The sequence below is a fragment of the Protopterus annectens genome, chromosome 5.part0 (assembly GCF_019279795.1).
Source record: "Protopterus annectens isolate FY-2018-M chromosome 5.part0, PAN1.0, whole genome shotgun sequence".
NCBI classification, from domain to species: Eukaryota; Metazoa; Chordata; order Ceratodontiformes; family Protopteridae; genus Protopterus; species Protopterus annectens.
The window spans coordinates 744,488,696-744,515,546 of record NC_056735.1 but is presented as its reverse complement, the minus strand read 5'-3'; the positions used below and the strand labels follow the sequence as shown (position 1 = coordinate 744,515,546).

At 37.7% G+C, this 26,851-nt stretch overlaps 1 protein-coding gene across 1 annotated transcript in view; it reads right to left on the bottom strand.

Moving 5' to 3' along the window:
- LOC122802796 (matrix metalloproteinase-20-like) overlaps positions 1–26,851 on the bottom strand; it is a 407,448-nt gene that overhangs the window by 27,604 nt on the left and 352,993 nt on the right. Inside the window, exon 8 of the mRNA XM_044072589.1 lies at positions 10,348–10,504. Coding sequence (XP_043928524.1) covers positions 10,348–10,504 — 157 coding nt within the window. The remainder of the gene's footprint in view (positions 1–10,347; positions 10,505–26,851) is intronic.

The following is a 26,851-nucleotide window of genomic DNA, read 5'->3' as shown; positions in this document are numbered from 1 at the left end:
CAAAAGCGTTATCTTTAAAGTATTTATATCAAGATCACATGTATTTTTATTAGGAAAGTTTTACTACGGAGTACACAGATGTTTAACATAGACTGTGCATATACATTTAAATAAGAATTTTGAAACAAATTATTTTAATTTATGGCATGTGGTAGGAATGTGTTTTGAGACTAGCAGTTACTCGTCTTTTTAAAACTGTGTTTTTTTGTTTCAGTTTTAGTTCTGATGAAGTCCACCATAGTTTAGAGGATGGAAGTGCTTAACTGAAAGTGGTAGTAAAAGGATTATCATCTTATTTTGGGTGTGCTTCTTTCTACACAACTTCCAGTTTGCATTGTGCTTTTGGTGTTTTTGGTTGTTTACAGTGCATGCTGTCTTTGTGGACTTTCCTAAATAGATGGTAATTTAGGGAATTTAGAAAGAAATCACAGAACTGTAACTGATTCTTTATAACTAGAGCCAGGTAATCAAAGGAATATATAACTAAAATCTGTAAATGGATGCAGAGAACAACTGGTAGCCTCTCACCAAATGGTCTTAGAAACTCAGTGGAGAACATTAGTCTAGGAGTTCGTACAGGGGATTAAGGCTCTGAGCTGGTTTTGAGCAACTTCCTGCAGCCCAGGATATCTACTTTGTTTCCTTCCACCTTTATTTGCTTGCTGTGAGACATTGAGCAAGCCACTTAACTAACTTAACTAAACAGTGCTCCCAGGATGCCCCTGAAAAGAAACACTAGGCTTATGTGGTTAACAAATGTATAAAAAAATAAATAAAATAAATAAATAAATAAATAAATAAATAAATAAATAAATAAATAACCCCAGGAGGACTTTCAAACAGACAGCAGCCATTCTGTGTACAGCTTGACAGGTAAGGAAGATAATCTAAACATAGCACTAACAAGTAAAGGCAGCCAGTGGAAAATCCAAAGTGCAGGGTGATATGGCTGGTATAAGCAGCACTAGCCAAAATCCTGACTGCAGAATTCTGCACCTGCTGAACTAACACCTGGTCCAAATCCATCAATTCAACATAAAAGGCATTGTGGTAATCAAGGTAGGAAGATGAGAAAGACTACAGATCTGAAATGCAAGGTCCAAGGATAGAATACCCAGCCTGGGCCATGTTTTCAGATGGAAATAATGTTTTGACAACAACTAAAAGCTATTAACTAAGTTTCAGTGTGATATCAAGCATAACTCCCATATTATGCACAGATGAGGAAAACTCCAGCAATTCTCCCTCAATAATAAGGGACAATGGAATGAATCATGCAACAGATAAGTAGTTCATGTATCAGCATTACCTCTGTTTTTTTTTCTGTGTCAAGTTTAGGTTTCTATGTACCATCAGCTGAATCCAGTTATTCTTCATTGAAGGTTAAACATATCATGCAGAAGTAATAACAGATTTAGATAACAGGCCTTACGCCAGACAATAGCTGCAAAATGTTGAATTGAATGCACATTCACAGTTATTTCAGAATGTAATATAACAACAAAACTGGATGTCTTTGGGAAGTTCATTTATAATTTCTTCAACTAAAAAATTAAAATGTACATGCCACTTAGCTGCAGAAAAAAATAAAAACAAAACTTATAAACTTTTGAGTATAACTTTAACATTGCAAACGACTAATACAGTAAAAATGGCATGCACCATTCCATGGCGGCATCTTCCAACAAGCAAATAGTTCAGGAACCAACAAAGCCATTTTAGATTTATGCTGAAAGTCAATTTTGTTATTTCAGTAAGTAGTGTAAAGTTAATTTCAGTGGAAAGAGCAGTAGCAGTAACCTTTTATGGCCTACCAATTGTCTCAAAATATTTAATGGTAAAGTAATTGTAAGCAGCATTTGTGGAAATGAAGGTGGCATAAAATCACTATGCACTCAGTGCCTTACTCAGGAATGACTCCCTTTAGCTTAAACTATTCAGTGAGTAAATTAAAGGACGCCTGTACCATGGTTTCATCTCAGTGTTTCTTTAACAGAATTTAATAATAAATTACAATTTCAGAAAAAAGTCCCATAATACTGTTTGCAAGGGGGAACTAGCCCACTATCCACCTTTTAAAATTAGAAGGGAGTTAAAGGAGTGTCTTATAAACCTTATTTATTGTTTTAAAGAATTTTGGAGATGAGAAGATTCGCATTTTTTAATTTGCATTCTTGAGATTGTGCGCATATAGTGATGTTGAGTGAGTTGGTTGCCTATATAAAACAATGCAAAACAATGCATAATAATAATTTCTGCTAGAAGGGGTGCAGTCAGTATAACTCTTCGACATGGGAGCTCTGCTTCCACACCCTTCAATTTTATATATATATATATATATATATATATATATATATATATATATATATATATATATATTAAATATGAAGTTGTGTAAGATTAGAAAAATAGGAAAATAAGTTAAAAATAAAATTCATCTTTTCCTTCTTTTCCAAATCCTGTGACTACAGAACAGAGCAGAACATGTTACCTGTGACAATTACAGCTTTGATGTGTTAATGTATTGAGAACCTATAATTGTGGTATTAATTTATTGGTATTTTAATGTCTCACAACAAAGCACATCATCCCTAGTAGTGGTCCCCAGTATTACAGCTAGGTGTACAACTGCAGAATACCATAGAATAATTCTCTGCTAACGCAGCTGTAATTTTGTTTAAGTCTTCATTATGGATTTTGAAAATATCGCAGTACAAAACATCTAGTATAACCCATATCTACTACAAATTAATAAATGTCTCTTTTTATTCATCAAATATTTTTTCAACAGATGTAAAAATGCTCATCTTGTACCATATTCTTCTTATTTTGGTGCTATTAAAGAATTAGGCATTATCTCCTCAGTGGGATGTCTTCTTTTATTAATATCATATAGATTCAAAAAGCTCATATCTTGAACTGTATATTGTGTTATATCTCATTGGACTTACGTAGATACAAAATGTTCTTGTACTACCACATTAACTGGTATACTTTAATAATTGTAATGAGCATAATCTGTTAAGATAGCCTAATACATACACACATCTCCCAGTGTAAATAGCCCTTGTATCGATTGCACGGATGATCATAAGGCATAAGCTTAGTGAAGGGTAAAATTTATCACATTAGTGGATGTGATTTTTGATAGCAATGTGTCATGCTGTTTAATTTTACATATTATTAAATATAGTCAGCATTTGACCTTATCATTGAAATCTAGGTGATGAAAAAAATCTGCAAACACTAATATTAAATAATCTAGAAACCAAAGAATGGCCCAAGATTAAGATAAGTGCTTTTCTTGCTATTTATTTCAGCATGGGACTTCATCAGATAAAAGACTCAGCAGTAACATTGTGTTTAAATACACAAAGCAGCCAATCAGAAAAACACTTAGAAAATCAACTAATCAGTTCTTAAAACAACAATTCATTCAATATGATTAGAACAACTAAACTAACTGCATCATTCATCTAAAAATATATCTAAACAATATAAAAATGAAAATCATTAATTGCAATATACACATAATACAAAAAAATCACAAAAAACATTGTGAATTTTAATGTAAAGATGGTTGGCCCTGAGGCACAGTAAACTAATTACTGAAATCCTGTCATTAATACCTGGTGGATATGCACAATTTAACAAAACTCACAAATGCACTTCCCTAGATTCAAGAAAGGCAGACCAATTGCCACCTATTGGGTTCCAATCCACTTTTCCTAAATATAAAAAATAAACTTTTTAATATTCTTACACTGCTTTGAATGATTAGCCATAGCATTAGTGTAGTCATTTTTCTTTAGGGCATAATTGTGCTGGTAAATTCTAACTTTTAAACTCTTCTCAGTTTTCCCTATATAAAAACACAGGGCAAGGCAAACATGTGGCAACATAGACCACTCCACCGGTATTACAGTTTTAAGACCCTTGCACTTTCAAAACTCTGTGGTAGCTCCCCAATGCAATGTTTGCCATTTTGTTAATCCATTGATATTCATTCCAAGTGCCACATTTTTTCATGCCCTTCTAAGTGTGACCAGTTTTAATCAGCCTATTTTTACCACTTTCAAAAATGTGCTTAAATGTTTCTTGATTCCCTTCTTAAATACCATGTCAGGGGTGCCTCCTACATTATTAATGAGGTCATAAGCCCTGAAAACAGAATTCCAATCCTTTTCAAGTATGGACCTTATTTCAGCACTATTATCATACTTCAGGACCACAGCCTTGTTAAAATTCTTGTCAGTTTTGCTGGAAAGCCCAGCAAATGAGGGCATTGGGTGCGTCTTTTGGTTAAAACTAAAGAAGTTAACCCATCTAGCAAAACTAAGGGAAAGTTTCTTTGTAGAAAGATGTCTTTAAGTTTAGTTAGCTCCAGCAAAAAAATAGAGTCATCTGTTATCAACCTTGGCAAACATATCATCAACCCCTTAGCAAGCCCTTTTTTCTGCCAATGAGGGTGGTAGCAGCCATAGTAAAGCTAACAGTTTGGAAAAGTAGACTTCCTAAAAATAGTAGATTTATAAATCTTATTCTCTTTGTTTTTATATAGCCTAATGTCTAAATAGTTGCATCTTTCACCTTTCAACCTGGTGTGTAAATACTAAGAAGCAGGTTGTAGAATTTAGATATTGTAAGAACTGTACTATGGTTTCTTCAGTCCAACTTCATGGTATCAAAATGTCATTCAAATATCTAAAACATTTGAAGATGTTTTGCATATAAGTCGATACAAACCAACATAGTATAGTGTTGGCAAATACTGGGGAAACAGATGCTCCCATGACCACACCTCTAGCTTGTTTGAACAATTCACCCTCAAAAAGAACATAATTGCTCTTTAGCAATAAATCCATAAGAATATAAAGAACTTTTAGAATTCTCTGATCAAAATCTTTACTTAATGTCAAAGTCTCTTGAAACGTTTCTATACCAAAATCATGTGGAATAACAAGAAGCAAAGCCTTAACATCAATTATTACCAAATAAATATCTTTAAATTCGCAAGTCCCCATGGATCTTAATAAGTGCCAAGAATCCATATGCCCATGCTTTTTTATCACTAAAAAGCCCTTAAGTTTGTGGTCCACATATTTTGTTAGGAGCTCAGTCTTAGAGCCTCTGGCCCTACTATAGGTCCCATAGGTGGACCTATTAAACTTTTGTGAGCTTTTGGAATACCAAACATTGAAGGAATAAAGGACTTCTTAACTTTTAAATAGTTAATTTCATCTGGGGTAAAATTAAAGTAAAAAAACATGTCTTCCAAATCTAAATCCAACTTATGATACACAATGCTCAGCTCGTTCCAAGAACACGATGTAAAAAAATCGGCGTCATATAAACAGTTCAATATTTTAGCAACATAAGTTAAATAGTCCATAATAACCACCCATCCCCTTGTCCAGTTTCATTATGTGAAGATTGTAAGTTATTTGTTAGTTCAAAAATATTCTTCCTGTCTAGAAAGATCTTAACAATTTTGACACTAATATCAACTTCTCATAGTTTCTCAAACAAAGCTACTGGGGGTAACAAAGGTGAATTATAGGTACTCCTTCTTTTCAAAGAATCATCTCGAGAAAGATCACCCTCATTATCCAAAGCCAGACTTAAATGTAATTTTCTGGCAAACAATTTTAGCTCCAAAATAGTGTCAGCTATGTCGAATCTTGTATTGGGAATAAAATTAAACCCCTTAGAAAAAAGCTGCCCATGCCATTCAGTAATAATAATGTCACCATATTTAAAAATCTTAAACTCATTGTATTGAAATTAAATACTACCTTGTATTTGATTATTAAATGTGGTTGGGGTTTGAAACATCATGACTGTTTTTGCCCTTCCTTTTCTGTCTTTTCTTGGTCAAATGTGAAAAGTTCCTTGGTGAAGATAATTGCTTCCAAGTAAAAATCCTGCAGGAAGCTTTCCTCTTGTAACTCTTGAAATTTGCCTTTTATCTTGGTGTATGAAAATGTAGTTTTGCCCACTGTGCCCTGGTACCATATATGCTTAAAAGGTAGAAGGTGTGCTTTTTTGTTTTTGTATTCTCGTTGGTCTAACAGTGGTTTGTGCTCCTTCCTTTTAGTAACTTTGGAGCTATAAACATCCACTCTATGGAATATTCTATTTTAAAGTTTTCCCATAAAAGGCATTTCTTCATCAGTCTCTCTGTAAAGGTGTCCCAGAAGGATCTCTTTTGGCAACTCTCCCTACATTAACAAACTTCTTTTTGACTTCCTCTCCTGCTTAATGCTGATGATACATTCCTATCCTGCTCCAACCATTCTGTCTTTTCTCTTGAACTCAAATTTCAGGCTGCTTTTCATGCCCTTATTCAATGGGTATAAGATAAAAATGATATAAAAATATGATAAAAATCTTTGGTCATCTAAATAACACTACTGAAAATGCCAGTTCATTCGAAAACCTAGGGATTTAGTTGAACTACTTCCTAAATTTCCAACTCTACCTGGACTATACATACATAATCAACTGTCTCCTATTCTGGTTTAATAAGATCTTCCCATTTCAATCCAAACCCTGTAGCAATTTCATAGGTAAAGGCATTTTATGGGGTCAGCTAGCATATTGTCTCACTCTAATTGCTGCACTCTCTAAAAGAAATGCATCCACCATTCAATCCCTTCCAAATGCCATAAGCAGATTTATCACAGTCTCCCCAAGAAAGGAGCATCACTGGGAAGCAATCGAAAAAGCTAACTGGCTACTTGTGAAACAAAGTGCTGACTTTCTACTTGCATCACAACTACTTAAACTTATCAAGAATGAGACCTTCCCTCCACTAGCTTCCAGAATATTCAGAGATGCACCAACATATGACCTTAGAAATCTTAATCACTCAGGTCCTCTTCTCCAACCCCCCCAAATCTAGGCTTTACTGCCCAAGCCATGCTTTCTCAGTTCTTGGTCCCAAACTCGGGGAATATCTCCTTTCTTTTCTTAAAGAACAAGGTTAAAATCTTAGGGAGCCGTACTGAGACTTCAGAAGATGATGCAGACATAAAGGAGGAAATAACTTTTGATGATTAATAGACATGTAAGTAGAAACTGCATTTTTATGTTTTCATTCTGTACAGCAGTAAGAATACTTTACTCCCACCAAGGTAGAACATAACTAGTAGACAGAGACTTTTGAAAAAAATTGCAGCAGTATAGATACAAGTAATTCTGAGAGGTGTTTAAGAAGCATAACATGATCAGCCAGCTCAGTGGCACAGAGGAGTGGAACACTTAAGCAGGATAGCCCCAGGTTCAATTCATAGCCTACTCCCTGAAAAATCAACTGTGGAGTCAGAAAACAGTGGCATTTGGAAACAAACCTGAGGTGATAGCAGCACTTGATGTGTGATTGACAGTTTATGATATGTATCTTGACCTTTCTATTGGATTCAACACTGTTCCTTAAGCAAGAGGATGAGATGAGTTAGGCTGAGTAGAGAGTGAAGTTACCTTTCATCTTAATGAGGGTTACCAGTGGTGTCCAAAAGGTGGCTGTACTGGAACCACTTCATTTTGGGTTATTCTTTTCAGACATGTAAAAGTAAGAAATTAATCTGGGTTACAACATATGTTGATGACTGTACATTGGGTTGTTGGGATGTTGAAACTTCCCAAAATGTTCTGTAAATACATACCTGTTTCAGTAGTAATTATGTCACCTTTGATGCTAGAAAGTGTAGATTTATGAGAGTTTGAAAAATGGCATACATTATGATCACAAAATAAACATCCAAATTATAAAAAATAGATGCCATCACTGAAGCAGTGGAAACAATATTTGACTGCAGTTTAAACTATGAATAGAGCATATATCTACCAAAGTGAGAATACCTTAGACTATAGCCCACTGAATTCTAAACAGTATAACTAGTCATTCTAGGGAGAGCATTGCACCCTACTGCTGTAGTACATTATTCAATGCAATGCTGAAGAATTCTGTAGCCTTTGAACTGGCCATTTGAAATAAGATGAAAAGATATACAGCCTTTACTATAAAAACTACAATGCTGAAAATATCAGCTATATTGTTAGACTTCTGGAGTGGACAACACATTTTTCTTGTTACAGATTACTTAAGGGTGGCATTTGCCTTATCTATAAGGCAGTGTCTGATCTGTTTCTAACTGAATGTCTGTGACAGGAATAGGTTGCTGGGGGAAGGAACATGAGAGTAAATCACATATCAATAAAGCTAATATCAATAGCAGAAAACTTTGACCATCCAATGTTAAAGCACAAGATGCCCTTTATAATCAGAACAAATAATTTAACACCCTTAAAATAATATTTATGCTTATAAAGGAAGTAGAAAACATTAGCATGAGGTTATGGCAATCATTAGTCGAGAAGACAAGGATGATCTATGCCTGAGAATCGAACCTATGAGCTATAATATTTAATTATTGCCTAATTTGCCAAAACCAAGCAGTTATCATTGAAAAGTATTGCCTATTGTTTTGTGGCTCAATGAATGTAAAAAGCTAATACTGCATAATATTTTGGATAAAAAAAAATAATAATAGACCAGGATGTTACTGGGTCATTGGTAGATACAAAATTATGAGGTAACAGTTTGTGGAGCCAACTACAATTCTCATTAAATAAATGGTTAATTAGATAGTATCTGAAGGTCATGTCAATTTATTTTTAACATTTTTAATTTGTCAGCCAAATAGGCCAGCAAGGCATGTGTGCCTCTTTTCAAGGGATACCCAAAGGCACTGCTTCACCAAATGACTTGCTCTGAGAATTAGAGTAAGTAAAGGGGGTCTGAAGAAATCAAACCTGTAACTAAAGATGAGGCTAATTAGTAGCTCCAAGTCTTAATCATCCTGTCTAAACTACCATTATATGTATTCTGTCCTGTCTCTTTGGAGTCTAAGAACATTTTGGAATATTATAGTGTCCCGGATGTACTTTTATCTCGCAAAACCCACAACACCGAATGTTATTCTCCTGAAACAAAAATAACGAATACTGAAAATCATGAAGGGCTGATTTTTCTCAGGGCAAATAAACACTTGCCCCGAACCTAAAGTAACCACACTGGACTATGTAAAACCCATCTAGGAGGGGGGCTCCACCCCCCCCCACTTCCCCATTACGGGGAGGGGGGGCTCCACCCCCTCAACTATATGTATATATATATATATATATATATATATATATATATATATATATCTACCAACTCCAGGATCACAGTATAGTGGAGAAAAGGCCACATTTCCCCATACTGGGCAAGTGTTTACTTGTCTTTGGAAAAATTGGCCCTTTGGGATTTTCAGAATTCGTTATTTTCGTCTACGAAAAATAGTGTTCAGCGCTGTGGGTTTCGCAATATAAAAGATGAACCACTGTCCTAGCATTTAGACTATATTATGCTTGAAGTTGTGTATCTGCCACCTTATTTTTTGTGTATGGTTAAAAAACAAATAATAAAGAGATAAAGCAATAGCACAAACTTGTACATTGTATCCTCTTTTAACACTAATGAGTAGGTTTTAGGATAGTATTCACATAAAATTAAATGTGGTCAATGAAAGTAATAATTTACAAGTACAACAATCTGAATGTGTTAAATCATAAAGGTAACTCTTCCTACAGTATGTACTTTTAAAGTATGCTGAATAATCAGGATTTGTATGGCCTATTGAGCCCTGATGAATCAATGAAGTGTTTCAGCAAAAACCCTGAACTTCTTCTGAGACTGTGAGACTGGCTTTGGAAGAATTTTTATTAAGCAAGTGGTTGCAGTGTCAAACTCTGCACAAGGATGTGGAGAGCTTATCTCCTACTTCACCCAGTGTCACTAAGTTTTTATTATTATTTTTATTATTTTTACTGAAATACTCTGCTGATTAAGTGGGCTTGATGAACCACAGTATAGGTGAGTAAAATATCTCTTGTCTCTAAGTAACAGAACCATATTTTATCACTTACCTTTTTTAAAAAATTATATAAAAACAAGGTGGTTAAGTAAAAGACCTGTAAAAATACCTGCCCTTATGCTTTCTCAGCAAGGAATAATGTTTTCTCAAATAGGTATTTATTAATGAAACTGAAATTGTTGGGGGGGCCCTCTCCCTGTGTAAGTGTTTCTCCTGAGTAGAAATGTATCCACCATATCTATTAATTAAGTCAGATCTACCTGCCACCTTAGTCACATACAGTCATACAAATGAGGTAACGTGGATTTCGAAAACCTGCAAATCAAACTCCATTAAATCAGGGGAATATTACATTTGTTACATGTTATATGCCACAAAATATATAATAAATCATTACTGTCAATACATTTGAATAAAACAAAGTTACCTGTAACAAAGATTTCCAACAAAGAACAGTGTAGTTCCTGTTTCTTTCATGTACACTGCTGCATCAACTTGATGAATATTACTGTCAAATCCAAAATCACTGATTGGATGTGATTGCCACAAGATCTGATTTCCCGTTGTTTTCCAGTAGTAGGGCCCTGAAAAAAATAAACAGTTCCTATAGAATACTGCATTCTGATGACTGTAATATTACCTTTTTGATCAAAAAATGCACTTTGAACACTTTTTGAATTAATTTTTTTACTTAACATTTGTTTACCGGGAGAGTACGACTTGGAACCAAGCCAATTTTCAGCAGAGGCCTGGGGAGAAATGCTCCAGATGCATGTCTTTATAACGTGGAAGGAAATTGGAGTACCTGGAAGAAGCCCACACAAATGCAATGAGGACATGCGGACTCCACAAAGAAGGCACCCCAGCCAAGAATTTCACCGGAGAACCCCTTGCTGTGAGGTGACAACGCTAGCGCTGCACCACTGCACCATCCATAATTTTTGAATTTTGAATTTAGAATTTTATATATATTTATAGCTTATAGGTTTTAAATACAGAAGCACTTATGTAAAGAACCTCTAGCACGTATTTAGCAACTGAGAAAGGAAAATTGTAAAGAAAAGGCAAAGAAAAAAAAATGAAGACATTTTGAATGCTCTCATCTCTGGCTTTCAGTGCATTGTCCAGCATGTAAATTAAGAAAAGACTAGGGTGAAATATTCAGAGCATGAAGTATATTTTTATTTACTTAATTTAATTTTAACCATGTACATTTCATTAAAATTATGGTCTTTTCTGGGAATGCTTCGATTAATATTTATATTTGTGTGGAAACTTGACAAAGAAATGAAGAAACTAAAAAAAAAAAAAAAAAAAAAAACATGCTATCCAGGAAAGGTTAAAACAGCTGTTTCCTCCTCGTTTTAAATTACAAAACGCGCCAAAATGCTAAAATACCATATTTAAAGGCATATAAACTTTATAAAAATGATGTCATACATATAAAAATGCAATTAGTGAATTCTTAAGCAACACATACATTCAATTTAATAACTCTATAATCTACAGATAAATAAATAAAATATTAACTTTTAAAACTAAACCTAATTTAGTTCAAATAAATAGCTAGGCACGTCATAACTGAAGGAAATGAACATGTATTTGAATTTGCCATCTTAGAGATAGTTAAAGACAACCCTAGAGGTGGTAATACTAAAAATTACCTTGCCTTTAGAGAGTTATATTGGCAAATTCTAACAGATGCCAACAAAAAACCGGGCATTAACGATTATTTTACCATTAAGCCCCTCTTGATGTTGAATATCAATTGAATAATAATTGAACATAAGCATTTCACAATTGAGTATATTTATATGTACATCTACTACAGTACCTGTGCAGATTTCACTGTGTTATTTGAACTAAACTAGATTTAGTTTTATAAGTTAATATTTTATTTATTTATCTGTAGATTATAGAGTTACTATATTGAATGCATGTGTTGTTTAAGAATTTATTAATTGCATTTTTATATGTATGACATTACTTTTATAATGTTTATATGACTTTAAATATGGTGTTTTAGCATTTTGGCGCGTTTTGCCATTTAAAACAAGGAGGAAACAGCTGTTTTAACCGTTCTGAAGAAGCTAGCTGCGTCTAGTGAAAGCGCTTAACGTTTGAAACTGCTGTAATTTTATTAAATACATTTGTGGATTCAGCTTTTTCCGGTGGATTTATTTTGCTAATACATAGTCTTGTGGTACGATATACCGGTGTGGATTATACAGAGAACTTGTTGGTGTTGTTCCACACGGGAGGTACATAGTTCTATCCAGGAAAGGGACGTTCCAGTTTACTGTTACACTTTGTTTTATAAAATGGCTGCTGAAAGTAGAACAAGGCTGTAGTAGACTGATGTCAACATTGACTTTGCGTAACGGATTAAACTTAATGTTGAAATGTCAGAGGTCACAGTCAATAAGCAAAAGATGCCATCATATTCTAACGATGGTAATGTGTTGGAAATGTCAGTACAACGTTAATTTTCGGGGTGTTTGGAAGGATCTATGGATTGCTATATAGACTGCCCAGTGGAACTGATATGCAAATACTATATTTTTGCAATGTTGCTATAGTGTAGGAAATGATAAGGAAGGAAAATGAATAGTAGTTTTGCTGATGTGTTTTGGCTGTTGAAAGATAGAGATATTATTCATAGATCATTCTTAAATGATGTACTAAAAAGCAGTTATGTTTTGTACTGTCAATTAGGAAAATAATAGTTTGTCATATTAAATAGATTAAAATAACCAATATTATTGCCAGTTAGGACCAGACATAGTGGGGTGTAGATTTGTTATGTTGCCTTCATCATTTGTGCAGACATAGGCATCTTAACCGATCTAGAACCTGCTCATTTTGGCTTGGTGAAAGGTTACACTGGCTGTGGAGAGTGGCTATTCTATGTATCTTAACAACTCACTGAAATCAAATGAAAAGAATATATATATATATATATATATATATATATATATATATATATATATATATATATATCCATATCTATCTATCTATCTATATATATATATATATATATATATATATATATATATATATATGTATATATAAGTCTATATCAGATGATCGAGTTTTCAGAAACTCAAAATTCATATGGTCAAGACCATTTGATCAACTTTCCAAAAACTTGAACATCACAAATAAATAAATAAATAAACACACAAACAAACAAACAAACAAATAAATAAAAACAAACAAAAAAACCCACAGAAATCACCTTTTTTTATGTTTTTGCAGGGGGCAAGCTCTCCTGCACCCCCACACCCCCTGCACATATATAATAACTCTGAGATCACACTACAGTGAGGAAAATGGTAAACTTCCCAGTCATTACTGTACCATGATCTCCATTCAAAAGCTTTGAGTTTTCAAATACTCGATCATATGGTCTCGATCATATGAATTTCAAGTGTCTGAAACCACGATCAACTGATAGGGACCCATGTGGGTGTATATATATATATATATATATATATATGTATATATATATATATATATATATATATATATATGGGTCTACCTGATAACACCGACATGCTAAAACATCGACAACAAAATCACCGACACCACAAAACCGAAAGTTCAAAAACACGAAACTTCACATGCCCGACAAACCACAATCCCGACAGTCAACAAATAAAACAAATCCCCTGTCTAAAAAGCACACAACACAAGTACACCAAAAACCTTACAAACCTACACTAAACCTTACATACACAACTATCTAATCCAAACCCTAACCCTAAGATCCATCACTATCGCGCACTCAACTAACCAGCGCCCTAACCCTAACTCACTTAACCCGCCCCTAACCCTACAGTCTGTCACTATCACACACTCACCTGACCGGCACCATAACCCAAACTCACTTAATCCACCCCTAACCCTACAGTCCATCACTATCGCACACTTACCTTAACATATCGGTGTTCTCAGCATCGGTATTTTCAACTGTTGATTATCTCCGTTGTCGATAGTCCGGTGTCGGTGTTCTCGTCATCGGCGTTGTGGACTTTCTGCATTTTCAGGTAGACTCATATATATATATATATATATATATATATATATATATATATATATATATATATATCCTTCAGATTATCAAAGTTTCAAAACTTTGAACATCATATGGCTGTGGACCATATGATTAAAGTTTTGAAACTTCTAACATCAAATAAAAAAAATAGAAATAAAAAAAGTTTTCTCTTACATTTTTACAGGGGAGCAAGCCCCCCCACCCTCCTGCTAAATAAATATACCAACTTTGAGATCGCACTACAGTGAAGAAAATGGTAAATTTGCCGTTAAACTCTCTATGGCCCTCTCCAGTCAGAATGTTTGAAGTTACAAACTTCCGTCATATGGTCTTCGGCCATATGATGCTAGAAGTTTTGAAAATTCGATCATCTGAAGGGGTCCCATATATATATATATATATATATATATATATATATATATATGTATATATATGTTCATAGATTCAAAGGTAGATACTAGGCTATCTGCCCTAGGGCATTTACAAGCCTAGCCAGAGTGTATTTGGCTTCCGCCTCCCTATTAGATTAGCCTACTGTGCCTCTGTAAAGTAGGTCACAGAAGGTACCCTTTTAAGATTAGTTTACTGTGCCTCTGTCTAGCAGGGACACAGAAGAGATCCCGGGGTGAATTTGCGATTTCCCATCCACGCGTCCAGATTTTGCTTGAAGAGGGTCAGCGAGGGGCTATGTCTAACATGAACTGGGATTCTATTCCAGAGTGAGGGGAGCCTCTGGGAAATGAATCTGTCCCTCCAGCATGTCCTATTTATTTTTGTGCTGTGGTTTAGGTCCCTGGAGTATGTAGCTGTAAGGGACTTGGATTTTTTGAGGTGGAGCATGGCCATTAATTCTGGGTTTAACATGGCTTTGTACGTCAGGCATAGATCGCCTCTGAGTAGGCGGTAAGCAACTGAGTAGAGCTGGAGTTTCTTTAGTCGAGCTGCATAGGACATCTGTTTGTAGCCCATGATCCTCTTGGTGAGGTACTTTTGGGGTCTCTCCAGTTGCTGCAGGTGTCGGGTAAGGTACATCCCAAAAGGGACATTGTATTCAATTATGGGCCTGATGAGTGACGAGTAGAGGGGCACAATGACCTCTCTTGATCTAGATGCGAACCCTTTCATGATAAGGTGGGCTATATAGAAGGTCTTTATAACCACTTTGGCAACGTGATTATCAAAGGAGAGATTACTATCTATGTTGGTCCCCAAATCTCTAATTACTTTTTCTATACTTAATGGATTACCACCTATGTGGTAATTTGTGGGCACCTTGTTTTTCCCAAAGGGGATGACTATGCACTTTTTTGCATTTAGCTTGAGGCTGTGGCTCTGGCACCAAGCATCCGTCTCTGTGAAACCCTTTTGGAGGATGCTTGTGTCAGCTGGAGATTCGATTATGGCCCCCAGTTTGCAGTCATCTGTGAACTTTGTCAGCCATAATCCCCAGCATGTTAGCCTGAACCTCAGAGAAGTATATACCAAACAAGAGAGGTCCCAGAACTGAGCCCTGTGGGACACCACTTGCAACTGGTTTGGATTCGGACATGGCACCTGCGATTCTGACCATGTGGGTTCTATCTCTGAGCCAGTTTGCAACCCATCTTGTGATATAGGGGTTGATATTTAAGCTGGTAAGCTTATTTATGATGCCTGAGTGGGGTATTGTGTCAAAGGCTTTTGCGAGGTCCAGGTAGGCTGTGTGGACTACCTTGCCCTCATCTATGGCTTTGGTAACTGTTTCAAAGAAATCAACTAGGCTTAAGAGGCAAGATCTGCCCTTAACAAAGCCAAATTGGGTAGGGTCCAGTGTCTGGAGGCTCCCAATGTCTTTGTTTATGAGTTCCATGATAATACGCTCCATAGCTTTACAGACCAGACTAGTCAGGCTAGTTTCCAGGGTCAATTGTGGCACCACCTTTGTGGAGTGGAACCACTGTAGCTGTATGCCGTTCTTTGAGTACATATCCTGTAGAAGGCTAAGTTTGAACAGTGACTTAATGTGAGGGTTCATTTCTTCTTGGAGCTCGTGTAAGACACAGCCTGGGACACCGTCTGGTCCCATAGATGCTGTGTTTTTTGCTTTGGAGAGGGCAGCTTTCACCTGTGCATCTGTGATGTCAGGGAGGTTATATTCAGTTGAGATAGGCATTTGCTCCTTTGGGGGCGAAGGGGGGGAGTAGTTTGCGCTGAATCTGTCTGCCAGGATGTTGGCTATGTCTGTAGGTTCTGTATATTTTGTACTGTTATGCAACAATTCAGAGCATATCTGGGAGTTTCTGCCCATGTTCCTGACATAACTAAAGAAGGCCTTGTGATTATCTTTAGTGTCTGGGGCAATTTTTCTTTCAAAGCTGGCCTTTGATGATATTATGAGGGATCGAAGTTTCTTGCTAATACTGATCAGAGATGCCTTCCCTTTTTGGGATTTTGCTCTGTCATGTAGTAACTTCCTCCTTCTGTTGTATAGCTTATTTATGGCCGGGGTCCACCAGACCAGTCTCCTGTTTTTGGAGGAGTGAGTCTTGGTTTTATTTGGGATAGCACGATCCATGTATTCTTGCAGGTGCTCATAGAATGCATTTGTAAAGGATTCTGTGGATTGGGCTGTATTATCCTCTGGCCCAGGAGCTTTAAAGGATTCCACCTCAGTCTTGAGAAGTGCAAAGTTGGCTTTTGAGAAATTCTTTACAGTGATTTCCTTAGCTGGGGGTGGGGACGGGATATGGATGTCCAGGGAATTTTGTTTATGGTCTGATCTTACCAATGAGGGGTTTACCTCTGGTGTGGAACATAGAGTCCCCATGTTGGTGATGACGAAGTCCAATATGTTGTTCCCTCTTGTGGGAGTGGTGACCAGTTGTTCCATTGCGTTAGAGTTTATAAATTCAAGGAACCGTTGGGCGAGGGTGTTTGGGCTTGAGTAGTTTTCCCAGTCAATGCTTGAGTAGTTGAAGTCACCCAATAACATAGTGTTTGGAGAGACCTTCATATTCTCCAGTGTTCTCAGGAATGCGAAGTGGGGTTTCTGTAATAGGGAGGGTGTTCTGTAGCAGGCTACAAACTGAAAGGCAGTTTTGCCTGCTGTTAGTTGCACATGGATGGTTTCCGATGCTTCGTGCAGTGCCACTAACCTGGAGGTGTAGGTATCTTTGATGAATATAGATACTCCCCTCCTTTTGTGCTTTGGTCCGAGTTTTGGGGCCGAAACGCATGGTATGAGTTATAACCTGGTAGTGCTGGGGTGCTCTCAGGAGCCTTGAACCAGGTTTCTGTTACTGCACAGACATCGATTTTCTCCATACTGAGGAGAGCCTCAAGTGCGTTCATCTTGAGGTTTAGACTTCTGGCATTGAGTAGCATTACCTTTATTTTTTTTTATCCTTGGGTTGTCTATGGAGGTGGGTTTGTCCTTTGAGCCTTGCCTAAAAAAGGCACTATGGGGGTGGCAAGAGCCTTGGCCAGTATACGAAAGCCTAAGTGTGACAGGTGCAAGCTGTCCCTAGCAAAGCAACATGGCTTGTCGAGCATGTCATCCCAGGTTGACAGACACTGGATCCCCTTTGAATGACACCAATACTTTAGCCAATTGTTGAAACTGATCATTTTGTCTTTATACTGTGGCATCATTCTTGGTGAGGGCAAGATGCTACTCAAGGTCAGGGTCATACCAGCCAGGGCTACATGGTCAGAGAGCTCCTCTATGTCTCTTTTCATATAGTCCAGGGAGGTACGTCTTAGGTCATTCACACCAGCATGGACAATGATGGAGTCATACTTGTATTTGCTTTGGAGTGACCTGAGTGCTTGCGTTATGTGGCAGATCCTGGCACCCGACAGGCAGCTTACAGTGACCTTCTCCTTGTTCAGTCTGGTGAGCAGGATGTCAGTGTGTCGGACAATAGAGTCCCCTATAACAAGTGTATTTGGTGTGTTGTTTGGCCTTAAGGGCTGTGACTGTGAGGCACACTGATTTTGTGAGATATGTGATTCATGGGTATTGTTGAGGGGTGGCTGTTGCTTGGATATCTGCTTAGGAGGTCTTTGCTGTTTAGGCAGATTTTTATTTAGAGCCTCCGAGTATGTTTTTGTGTGTTTATGTGTTGGGTATGCAGATGCAATAGGTCTGTGTGAGACTGGATTTGTGGTGTGGGAGGTTACCTTTTCCTCCTGACTGACTGTGCCAGTCTTGGGTTGAGAGAGCTCTGCCTCCAGTTTGGCTGTGTAACTGCATCTCTCACATATATTAGAGTTTGTTGGAAGGAGGAAAGGGTTGTCTGTGTACATAAGGCAATTGTAACATTGCCTCAAAATTCCCAGATTCACCAGCTGGACTGGAGAGTAACCTTGAAACTGACCCTTGGACATACCAGATTAGTATAGGGAACTGTTTTTTTACTGATCAGATTAGGGAAGGGAACTGATTTTTCACTTGATCAGGAAGGACCAATCAGGAGCCTAATACTTATGAGAAGTCAAGGAGGGTGTAGTGCTTTAGTTAGTTAGTGTTTCCTTATAAATATCTGTATATTATATAAACACAGAGTGAACAAAATGCACTTTGAACAAATTTTTCAATTTATAATTTTATATATAGTTTGTGTTTTAGATATTTGTATTGATTTTAGTGTTATGTGATTACATTTTCTTACTTAAATGAGCTGTAAAGATTTTGATGTGTGTATGTATCTATAAAGGTAGGTAGCCAAGTCAGTAGATTTAATAAATGTTAGGGTTGCCACCTTCGTTCACGGCTAAAACCGGAGCCACGCCACGCCCCTCGCGTCACCAGTAACCCCGCCCGCCCCACCCCCTGTCCTGCCAACAATACCGCCCATTTTGTGATGTCACGACAGCATCACTCAACGGGAACGCCCTCTTTTTTCGTTCCCGCCGCTTGCTTTTGGCTGGTTTGCTATGCTTTTCTGTAAGAAAAGCATAGTAAATCAGCCGATCAACGGGAACGCCCTCTTTTTTTGCTCCCGCCGCCTGCTTTTGGCTGATTTGCTATGCTTTTCTGTAAGAAAAGCATAGTAAATCAGCCGATTTACAAACTCCGATAGTCTGTTTCCTTTTTGAAACAGAATACCGGAGTTTGTACAGTGTTTTCCGGACTACCGGAGAATCAGTTTGATTTCCTGATAGTCCGGAAAAAAAACGAAGGGGTGGCAAGCCTAATAAATGTACATTGTAAGGTTCTTCATGGTTTATATGTTTTGATAATATTATCCATGCTGTCTGCTGGATTGCAAATTGGCTATCCAACAGAATGCTATTGATGTTGCTGGTACCTTCTCTGGATGTAAAATTGCAATTATTGGGATACCCCAGATATCAGTGCTGAGTGCTCTCCTGTTTGGAATTTATTTTGTAGACATCCAAGTCAATATCCTAAAAGTGTATTGACCATGTTTGCTGATGACTGCAGGCAGGACACTATTATCTGCTCATTCAGTAATATCAAATACCTCAGGCAATGGCTGTACTAAAAATAGTCTCAAGTTAAATGCAAAACGTGCAGCATAGTAGTGTTCAGCAAAAAAAAACTGCCTCCTCTCATATGTTGTGTCACTCCTCTTCAGACAGACCTGGGTCCTTATGTGGACTTTCTCTCATTTAATAATCATGTGTTCGCTGTAGTACAATGTCCTTCTGTCTGTTGTAGTTAATTTCCAAGGGAATATCATCAAGATCCAAAGATGTCATCCTACCACCATGCTCTTCATTTATCAAATTCATCATCAAATATAGTACTGCTTTTGTGTATAGAAATCCAAGCATATCACTCAACTGGGAGTGACTCAACAATTTTTATCTAAGAAAATTAAAGGCCTTAAATCCTTGAACTATTCCAATACATTAACAAAATTCCCTTAATATTCTATAGCCTACCAGATACTATTAGTTGACCCACGTTACTTCTTGAGCCCTAAAATACCTAATCCTTTTTGATCTCCTATTTTTATGCAAAACTATACTGCAAACATCAAACTAGGGACCTAAATCTATATCAACAAATGAACAAAACTTATTGGAAGGATAGATTCAATCTCTAGGTATTCCCTACCTATGGAATAAGTTACCGCTGCATTACTACTTTCTTTTAAGGCTAATCTTAGCAAGCAGATGAGTAGACACAAATTTATACAAGGATTATCATATATAGTCCTTCTCAATTTGGGAAGTGATCACTATTTAATGCTTGTAAAGGCTGACAACAACTTTTTAGTGTGTGTTTTTTTGATAGAGCATATGTCTAAGCATCTTATGGTTCTGTGATCACTTGCTTACTACTGTTTTTATTTTCTTATCTACCTAATAATGATTGTAAAGCCTCTTTGTTTTCCCTGACATGAGGAAATTTCTGTGAATATTATGTAGCAGAGATTCAAAGTGGCATCCAATCTGGTAAATCTGATTTTGCAGCTTTATACACTCCTCTGTAGGGTGCCCACCATTATGCATCCCTTTACTTGTTATAAGATGGGCCAAACTTGGTACACCCTGTTGCAAAAAAGAATTCACAGTGTAATTATCATGATCAATAACTGCATGTTTAGATTAACTGCACTTGCCTACTGACCTGTGATTCTGTCCTGTGTTACCCTACCATGTCAGTGTTTTTAATCACAATATGTTCTTATTGTTAAATATAACTATCTATTTCAATTAGCAGTGGAAAGCAAATATTTTCATGAATCTGTGACTGGCTTAGTGACTGTTCAGTGCATATTTGCTGAGGTTATAGTCAGGTGGGCAATAAGATCAAATGCATCTAACATTCTGGCAATATACAGCAGTTTTTATAAGCTGTTTGTGTTTTGCAAGAGCCAAAATCTGTGGTGAAAATTATCGAACATGGCAATAAGGTGATAAAAAGAGATGAGATGGTGTTTGAGACTGATAAGGGTTCAACCAAACACCCTAATAATGGGCGACTTCAACTACCCCACCATTAACTGGGAAAACTATTCATGTACCAACTCCTTAGCGCAACGCTTTCTGGAATTCATAAACTCCAATGCCCTAGATCAACTTATCCACACCCCCACCAGGGGCAACAATATCCTAGACCTAGTCATCACCAACATGAGTGACCGGTATTCCACACCTGAAGTCAACTCCTCATTGGTCTGATCCGACCATAAGCTAATCACCCTTGATATGCACATCCGACACCCACCCCCCATTAAGGAAACCACAGTAAAAAATTTCTCCAAAGCCAACTTCATGCTTCTTAAGACAGAAGTAGTGAACTTCATGACACCCATACAGATGGACAATACAGTTACAACTGCTGAATCCTACACAAATGCACTCTATAAGCACTTACATGAGTGCATGGATCGTGCTATCCCAAACAGAACCAAGATGCTATCCTCCAAAAAAAAGGAAGCAAATCTGGTGGTCCCTTGCCCTAAACAAACTGTACAACAGAAGGAAGAAACTGTTGCAAAAGAGAGTAAAATCCCATGAGTGGAGGAGCTCCCTGGTCAGCCTCAGTAAGAAGCTGAGATCCCTTATAAGATCCTCCATAGCTAGCTACGAAAATAAAATCGCCACTAATTCCAAGGACAACCACAAAGCATTCTATAGCTATGTCAAGAATCTCAATGGCAACACCCAGATCTGCTATGAGTTACAGCACAAAGGCACGGAAATTACAGAACCAACTGATATTGCCAACATCCTGGCAGATAGGTTCAGTGCTAACTTTACCTCCCCACCCCCTAAAGGGCCCATATCTTTACAGGAAGAATGCAGAGTCCCTGTAATCACAACTACGCAGGTGAAAAGCTGCACTCTCTAAAGCCAAAAACACAGCATCCATGGGATCGGACAACATCCCAGGCTTTTTACATGAACTTCAAAATGAACTGGCTCCCCACTTAAGCACCATGATAAATAATAGCCTCACATCAGGCTTTGTGCCCACTGAATGGCGCACAGCAACAGTTATCCCACTCCACAAAGGGGGAGCCACCACTGATCCCGGGAACTATAGTCCTATTAGCCTGACGAGCCTGGTCTGCAGAGCCATGGAACGTATCATCATGGAACTCATAAACAAAGACATTGGTAACCTTCAAACTCTGGATCCCACCCAGTTCGGGTTTGTGAAAGGCAGATCATGCCTCCTGAACCTGATTGACTTCTTTGAGGCAGTCACCAAAGCCGTAGATGAGGGTAAGGTGGTTCACACAGCCTATCTTGACCTTGCCAAGGCTTTCAACACCATCCCCCATTCTGGAATTATTGCTAAACTCAATAAACTAGGCATAAATCCCTACATCACAAGATGGGTTGCCAACTGGCTCACTAACAGAACCCACACTGTAAAAGTTACAGACTCCAAATCTGACCTCAAACCAGTGACAAGTAGAGTACCACAGGGTTCCGTCCTGGGACCGCTCCTGTTTGGTATCTACTTCTCTGAAGTACAGGCTAACACAGAAGGCCTCTGGCTAACAAAGTTCGCAGATGACTGCAAACTAGGAGCCATAGTCAAGTCCCCAAATGATGTGAACATCCTACAGAAGGGCCTCTCTGAGACAGATGCCTGGTGTCAGAGGCATGGCCTCAAGCTCAATGCCAAAAAAGTGCAGTGTCATCCCCTTTGGTAAAAACTCTGTACCCATGAACTACCACATAGGCAGTAATCTACTTAACACCGAATGCGTGATAAGAAACCTTGGGACCCAGGTGGACAGTAGTCTCTCCTTTGATAGTCACATTGCCACAGTAGTCAGGAAGTCCTTCTACATGGCACACCTCATCATAAAAGGGTTATCATCCAGGAAAAAAGAGGTCATCATTCCCCTCTACTCAACACTCATTAGACCCACTATAGAGTACAACGCCCCTTTTGGAATGTACCTCACAAGACATCTGCAGCAGCTGGAAAGGCCACAGAAGTACCTCACAAAGAGGATTACTGGACTCAAACAAATGCCCTACACTGACCGCCTCAAAAAACCCCAGCTTTACTCCGTAGCATATCGCCTACTCAGAGGTGATCTTTGCCTAACATATAAAGCTATGTCAAACCCAGAGCTGTTGGACATGCTACACCTAAAGAAATCCCAATCCCTCCAAGCTACACGCTCTAGGGACCTAAACCTTGTCACCACAATAAACAGGACATGCTGGAGGGATAGATTCCTATCCCAGAGACTTCCCATACTCTGGAACAGGCTACCCATCTATGTCAAGCAAAGTTCTTCATTAGCACTCTTCAAGAAAAATCTTGATGAGTGGATGGGAAATAGGAAATACACCCCGGGGATCACTTCTGTGTCTCTGCTCAACAGTGGCACAGGAAAATAACTTTCTTGGGTGGCGTAAGCCAGGGAACCTTGCTGGCTAGGCTTACGTAGGCCCTTGGGCCGATAGTCTAGTACCTACCTATGAAACTATGAACCTATAAATTGTGGAAGCTAAAAATGTTGAAAGAAGAAAGATGCTCATATGCAACTGAAGCAGCTGTCTCAACTAGTTTGGGAGCAATACACTGTAGGTATGTTCAAATGACACCAGATCACAAGAGGAACAGTTTCACAGGTTAATAGGTACGTACTAGGCTATTGATCTGTGAGGATCATTAGAAGCCTAGGATTATATTTCCATGGTATTTTTTCACCTTATAGTTTGTTTATCAATAACCCAAAGTGTGCAGAACAGGGGTATGTTGGGGCATTACTTGTTGCACCTTTCCATAACAGACATAAATGCTAAGCCATGGGTGAATTTACATTTTCCCATTCAATCATTAAAATTTCATTTGATTAGACTAAGAGAAGTACTTTGATTTATCTGGTCAACATCTTTGAAAGGTTACTAAAGAAATGTATGAGGGCAAATCAGTACACACCATATATCTAGACCTTGCAAAGGTGTTTGACACCATCCCACATTCAAGCATCATAGATTATCTATAAAAGTTAAATATAGACCCTTATGTAACTTATTGGATAGCAAAGTGACTCACAAATAGATCCCAGCAAAATTAGGATGGGCAGCTTTACTTACTTCAAAAGACCAGTCATTAGTGGTGTACCTCAGGGTTCAGTTCTTGGCCACTGCTCTTTGACATTTACTTCTCAAAGGTCTAAGCAAATGCTAAGGGTTTATTGCTGGCAAACTTTGTAGATGATTGTAAACTTGGTGCCTTAATAAACTGCCTTAATGACACCAAAGTCCTCCATGATGATCAAATAACAGAGTCCTCATAATGATCCATGTCTGCCTGAAGAGGAATTACAGTCTCACATAACAGGAGGGAACAACTTTCTTATTGAACACTACTATATTGCCCTTTTTTTTGGGATTTATCTCAAAACCATTTTTGGAGCACAAGGTATATGCATATTCTTGAGCTGCTTAGTGTCAGTGAATGAGTGGACAATAGCGCCCTTCTTGCTGTCATCAGCAAACGTGGTCAACCAGACTTCTGGATATTAGCTTAGATGTCTGCAAATGAAATGTCAAACAGGAGAGGTTCCAGCAGTGACCCCTATGGTACCCCACTAATTATACTTTCAAATTTAGAGAGGGTGCCATAAACTTCAGCACCCCATACTTTCTGTGATACATATATATCCCTCCAATGTGTCCTCTTTATGTTGCAGAAGAGACTGAGATCCCTTGGCTGGATGTTTATTCTTCCACTGGATTTGCAAATGGGCACTAGGTCTAACAGGATAGGGTCTATTGAGGCTCTATAGACAAGTTAGAGGTTACCTTGTAGCAGCCTGTATGATACCAAGAGGAGTAAAAATACTTTGAGATAGTCTTCATAGTTTTTATGATTTAAGTCCTTGATTTTTTTAGTGAGAAAGCATTGCGGTTATTCCATTTGTGCCAAGTGTTTGACAGGTATATTACTGAAACGGGTAATATATTCATTTATTGACCTAATGAGTACAGTGGAATGATTACATACCCGGCCTGGGATGCCATACATTTAGATATAAGATATGCAATGAAAAATGACTTCCTTACAATAATGAATATGTTATGATCGAAGAGAGTACATTGTCAACATAGGTTCCCAGATCCCCTGGCTAAGGGATGAACTTTCAGGGGTGCATTGTCAGTCTGATGGTTACAAGTGTAGTCCTTCTTGCCAAAGGATACTATGATACATTTCTTGACATTTAGCTTTAGTCTATGGTTTTGATACCAGCAATTTCCTTGGAAAAGGCTTCTTGGACGATTTTGTTGTCCTCTGGGGAGTTTACGCTGGTCCCAACTTTACAGCCATATGCAAAGTCTGCCAGCCATAGACCCTTAGAGTTTCCTTAGACCTCCAAGAAGTCAGTCCCAAAGACAAGTGGCTAGAAAGTGAACCCAGGAGTGTAGCGCTAATGACACGTCTTTTGGAGGAAGTAGAGTTGCCCATCCTAATTTCCTGGGATCTATTTTTGAGCCAATTTGGTATCTAATGAGTTTTACGTTTAACTCTGAGCAGTTATCTATGATGCCTGAGTGGGGGATGGTGTCAAACACCTTTGTAAGGATATATGGTGTGTACTAATTTGCCCTCATCCATTGCTTCAGTAACCTTCTCAAACAAGTTAATCAGGTCAAGTATGCAGGATCTTTCCCTAATGAAACCGAACTGGCTTGGGTCAAGAGTTTGTAAGTTGTCGATGTCCTTATTTATTATTTATTAACTCCATAATAATCTATTGCATAGCCCTACAGATAAGACTGGTAAGGATAATGGGTCTATAATTACCAAGCAGCTAGACTATCATCACAAGCCACAATATGTTTGATTACTGAAATTATAGGTTGTGAGACAGGTCAGGTAGTTAATTTACCTGTGCAGATACTGCTGCCTATGTGCAATTTAATATGAATTATTTATCAAGGAAACCCTCTTGATCCCCAACTGATATTAAAATGTGAGTTTTTTCTGAGTTTAATTTTCCCTCCACTCTCAGATGCTCAGAAAAAGGTGCTGTTAACCCCCATTACATAGGAAGAGCTAAAGCAAGTTATGATTAGAGCTAAAAAGTTAAAGTACCAGGCACAGAAGTACTCACATTAGAAATGTGTGATGAATTAGTGATGGGGTTTTAAAGAGGTTTTTAAGAATGGCATATTAGATTTTTAGAGGTTCACTTTGTCCCTTAAGTTGCAAAGCAGCATTCATTTATTGATTTTAAAATCAGAAAAGAGTTTGCCCCCACTTCCAATAGATAATTTTTTCTTATGAATGCAAACTATAAACATGTTGCCTGATTTGTAGGTCAAAGATTGTCAAACAAACACCGTTATGTAAATTCATCTTCTGATTAAAAATGTTCAGGAGAATTTGAGGCCTGTATGTTTTGACAGAAAAATCATTTTCTGGAGGTGAATGGTATTTTTCATATGAGACTCTTAAATGCTTTGATTTCCCAATGGAATTCATAGACCTGTTAGACAGATTATACACTGGGCCACAATGTGAATAAAATTAGGGGCTTATCATCTCACTCACTGAAGCCATTTAGGGGAGCAAGGCAGGGGTGTCTCCTGGACCCTTTGATTTTCATTCTGTTAATGTCTGATAATTTCAGAGTCTGATAACTTATTTTATATAGTCTAATAAGCATCATAGAGTCTCATGGAAGTTCGTTACCTTACCTTAGGAATTAGGATGACTAGGTATTCCCAACCCAATGCTGTACCATTCTTCTGCTCTTCTGAATCATTTTTATAATCCTATACAAGGCAGTTTAGAACCTGTTAAAAATACATTATTTTAGCTAAATGTTTTATTCCCTCTCCTGTAGTTTACAGCCTCATTGAAAAAATACAGTTTGAGCACTACAACACTCCTACAAAATATAAGTTACAATACATGACTATAACGGATACAGAT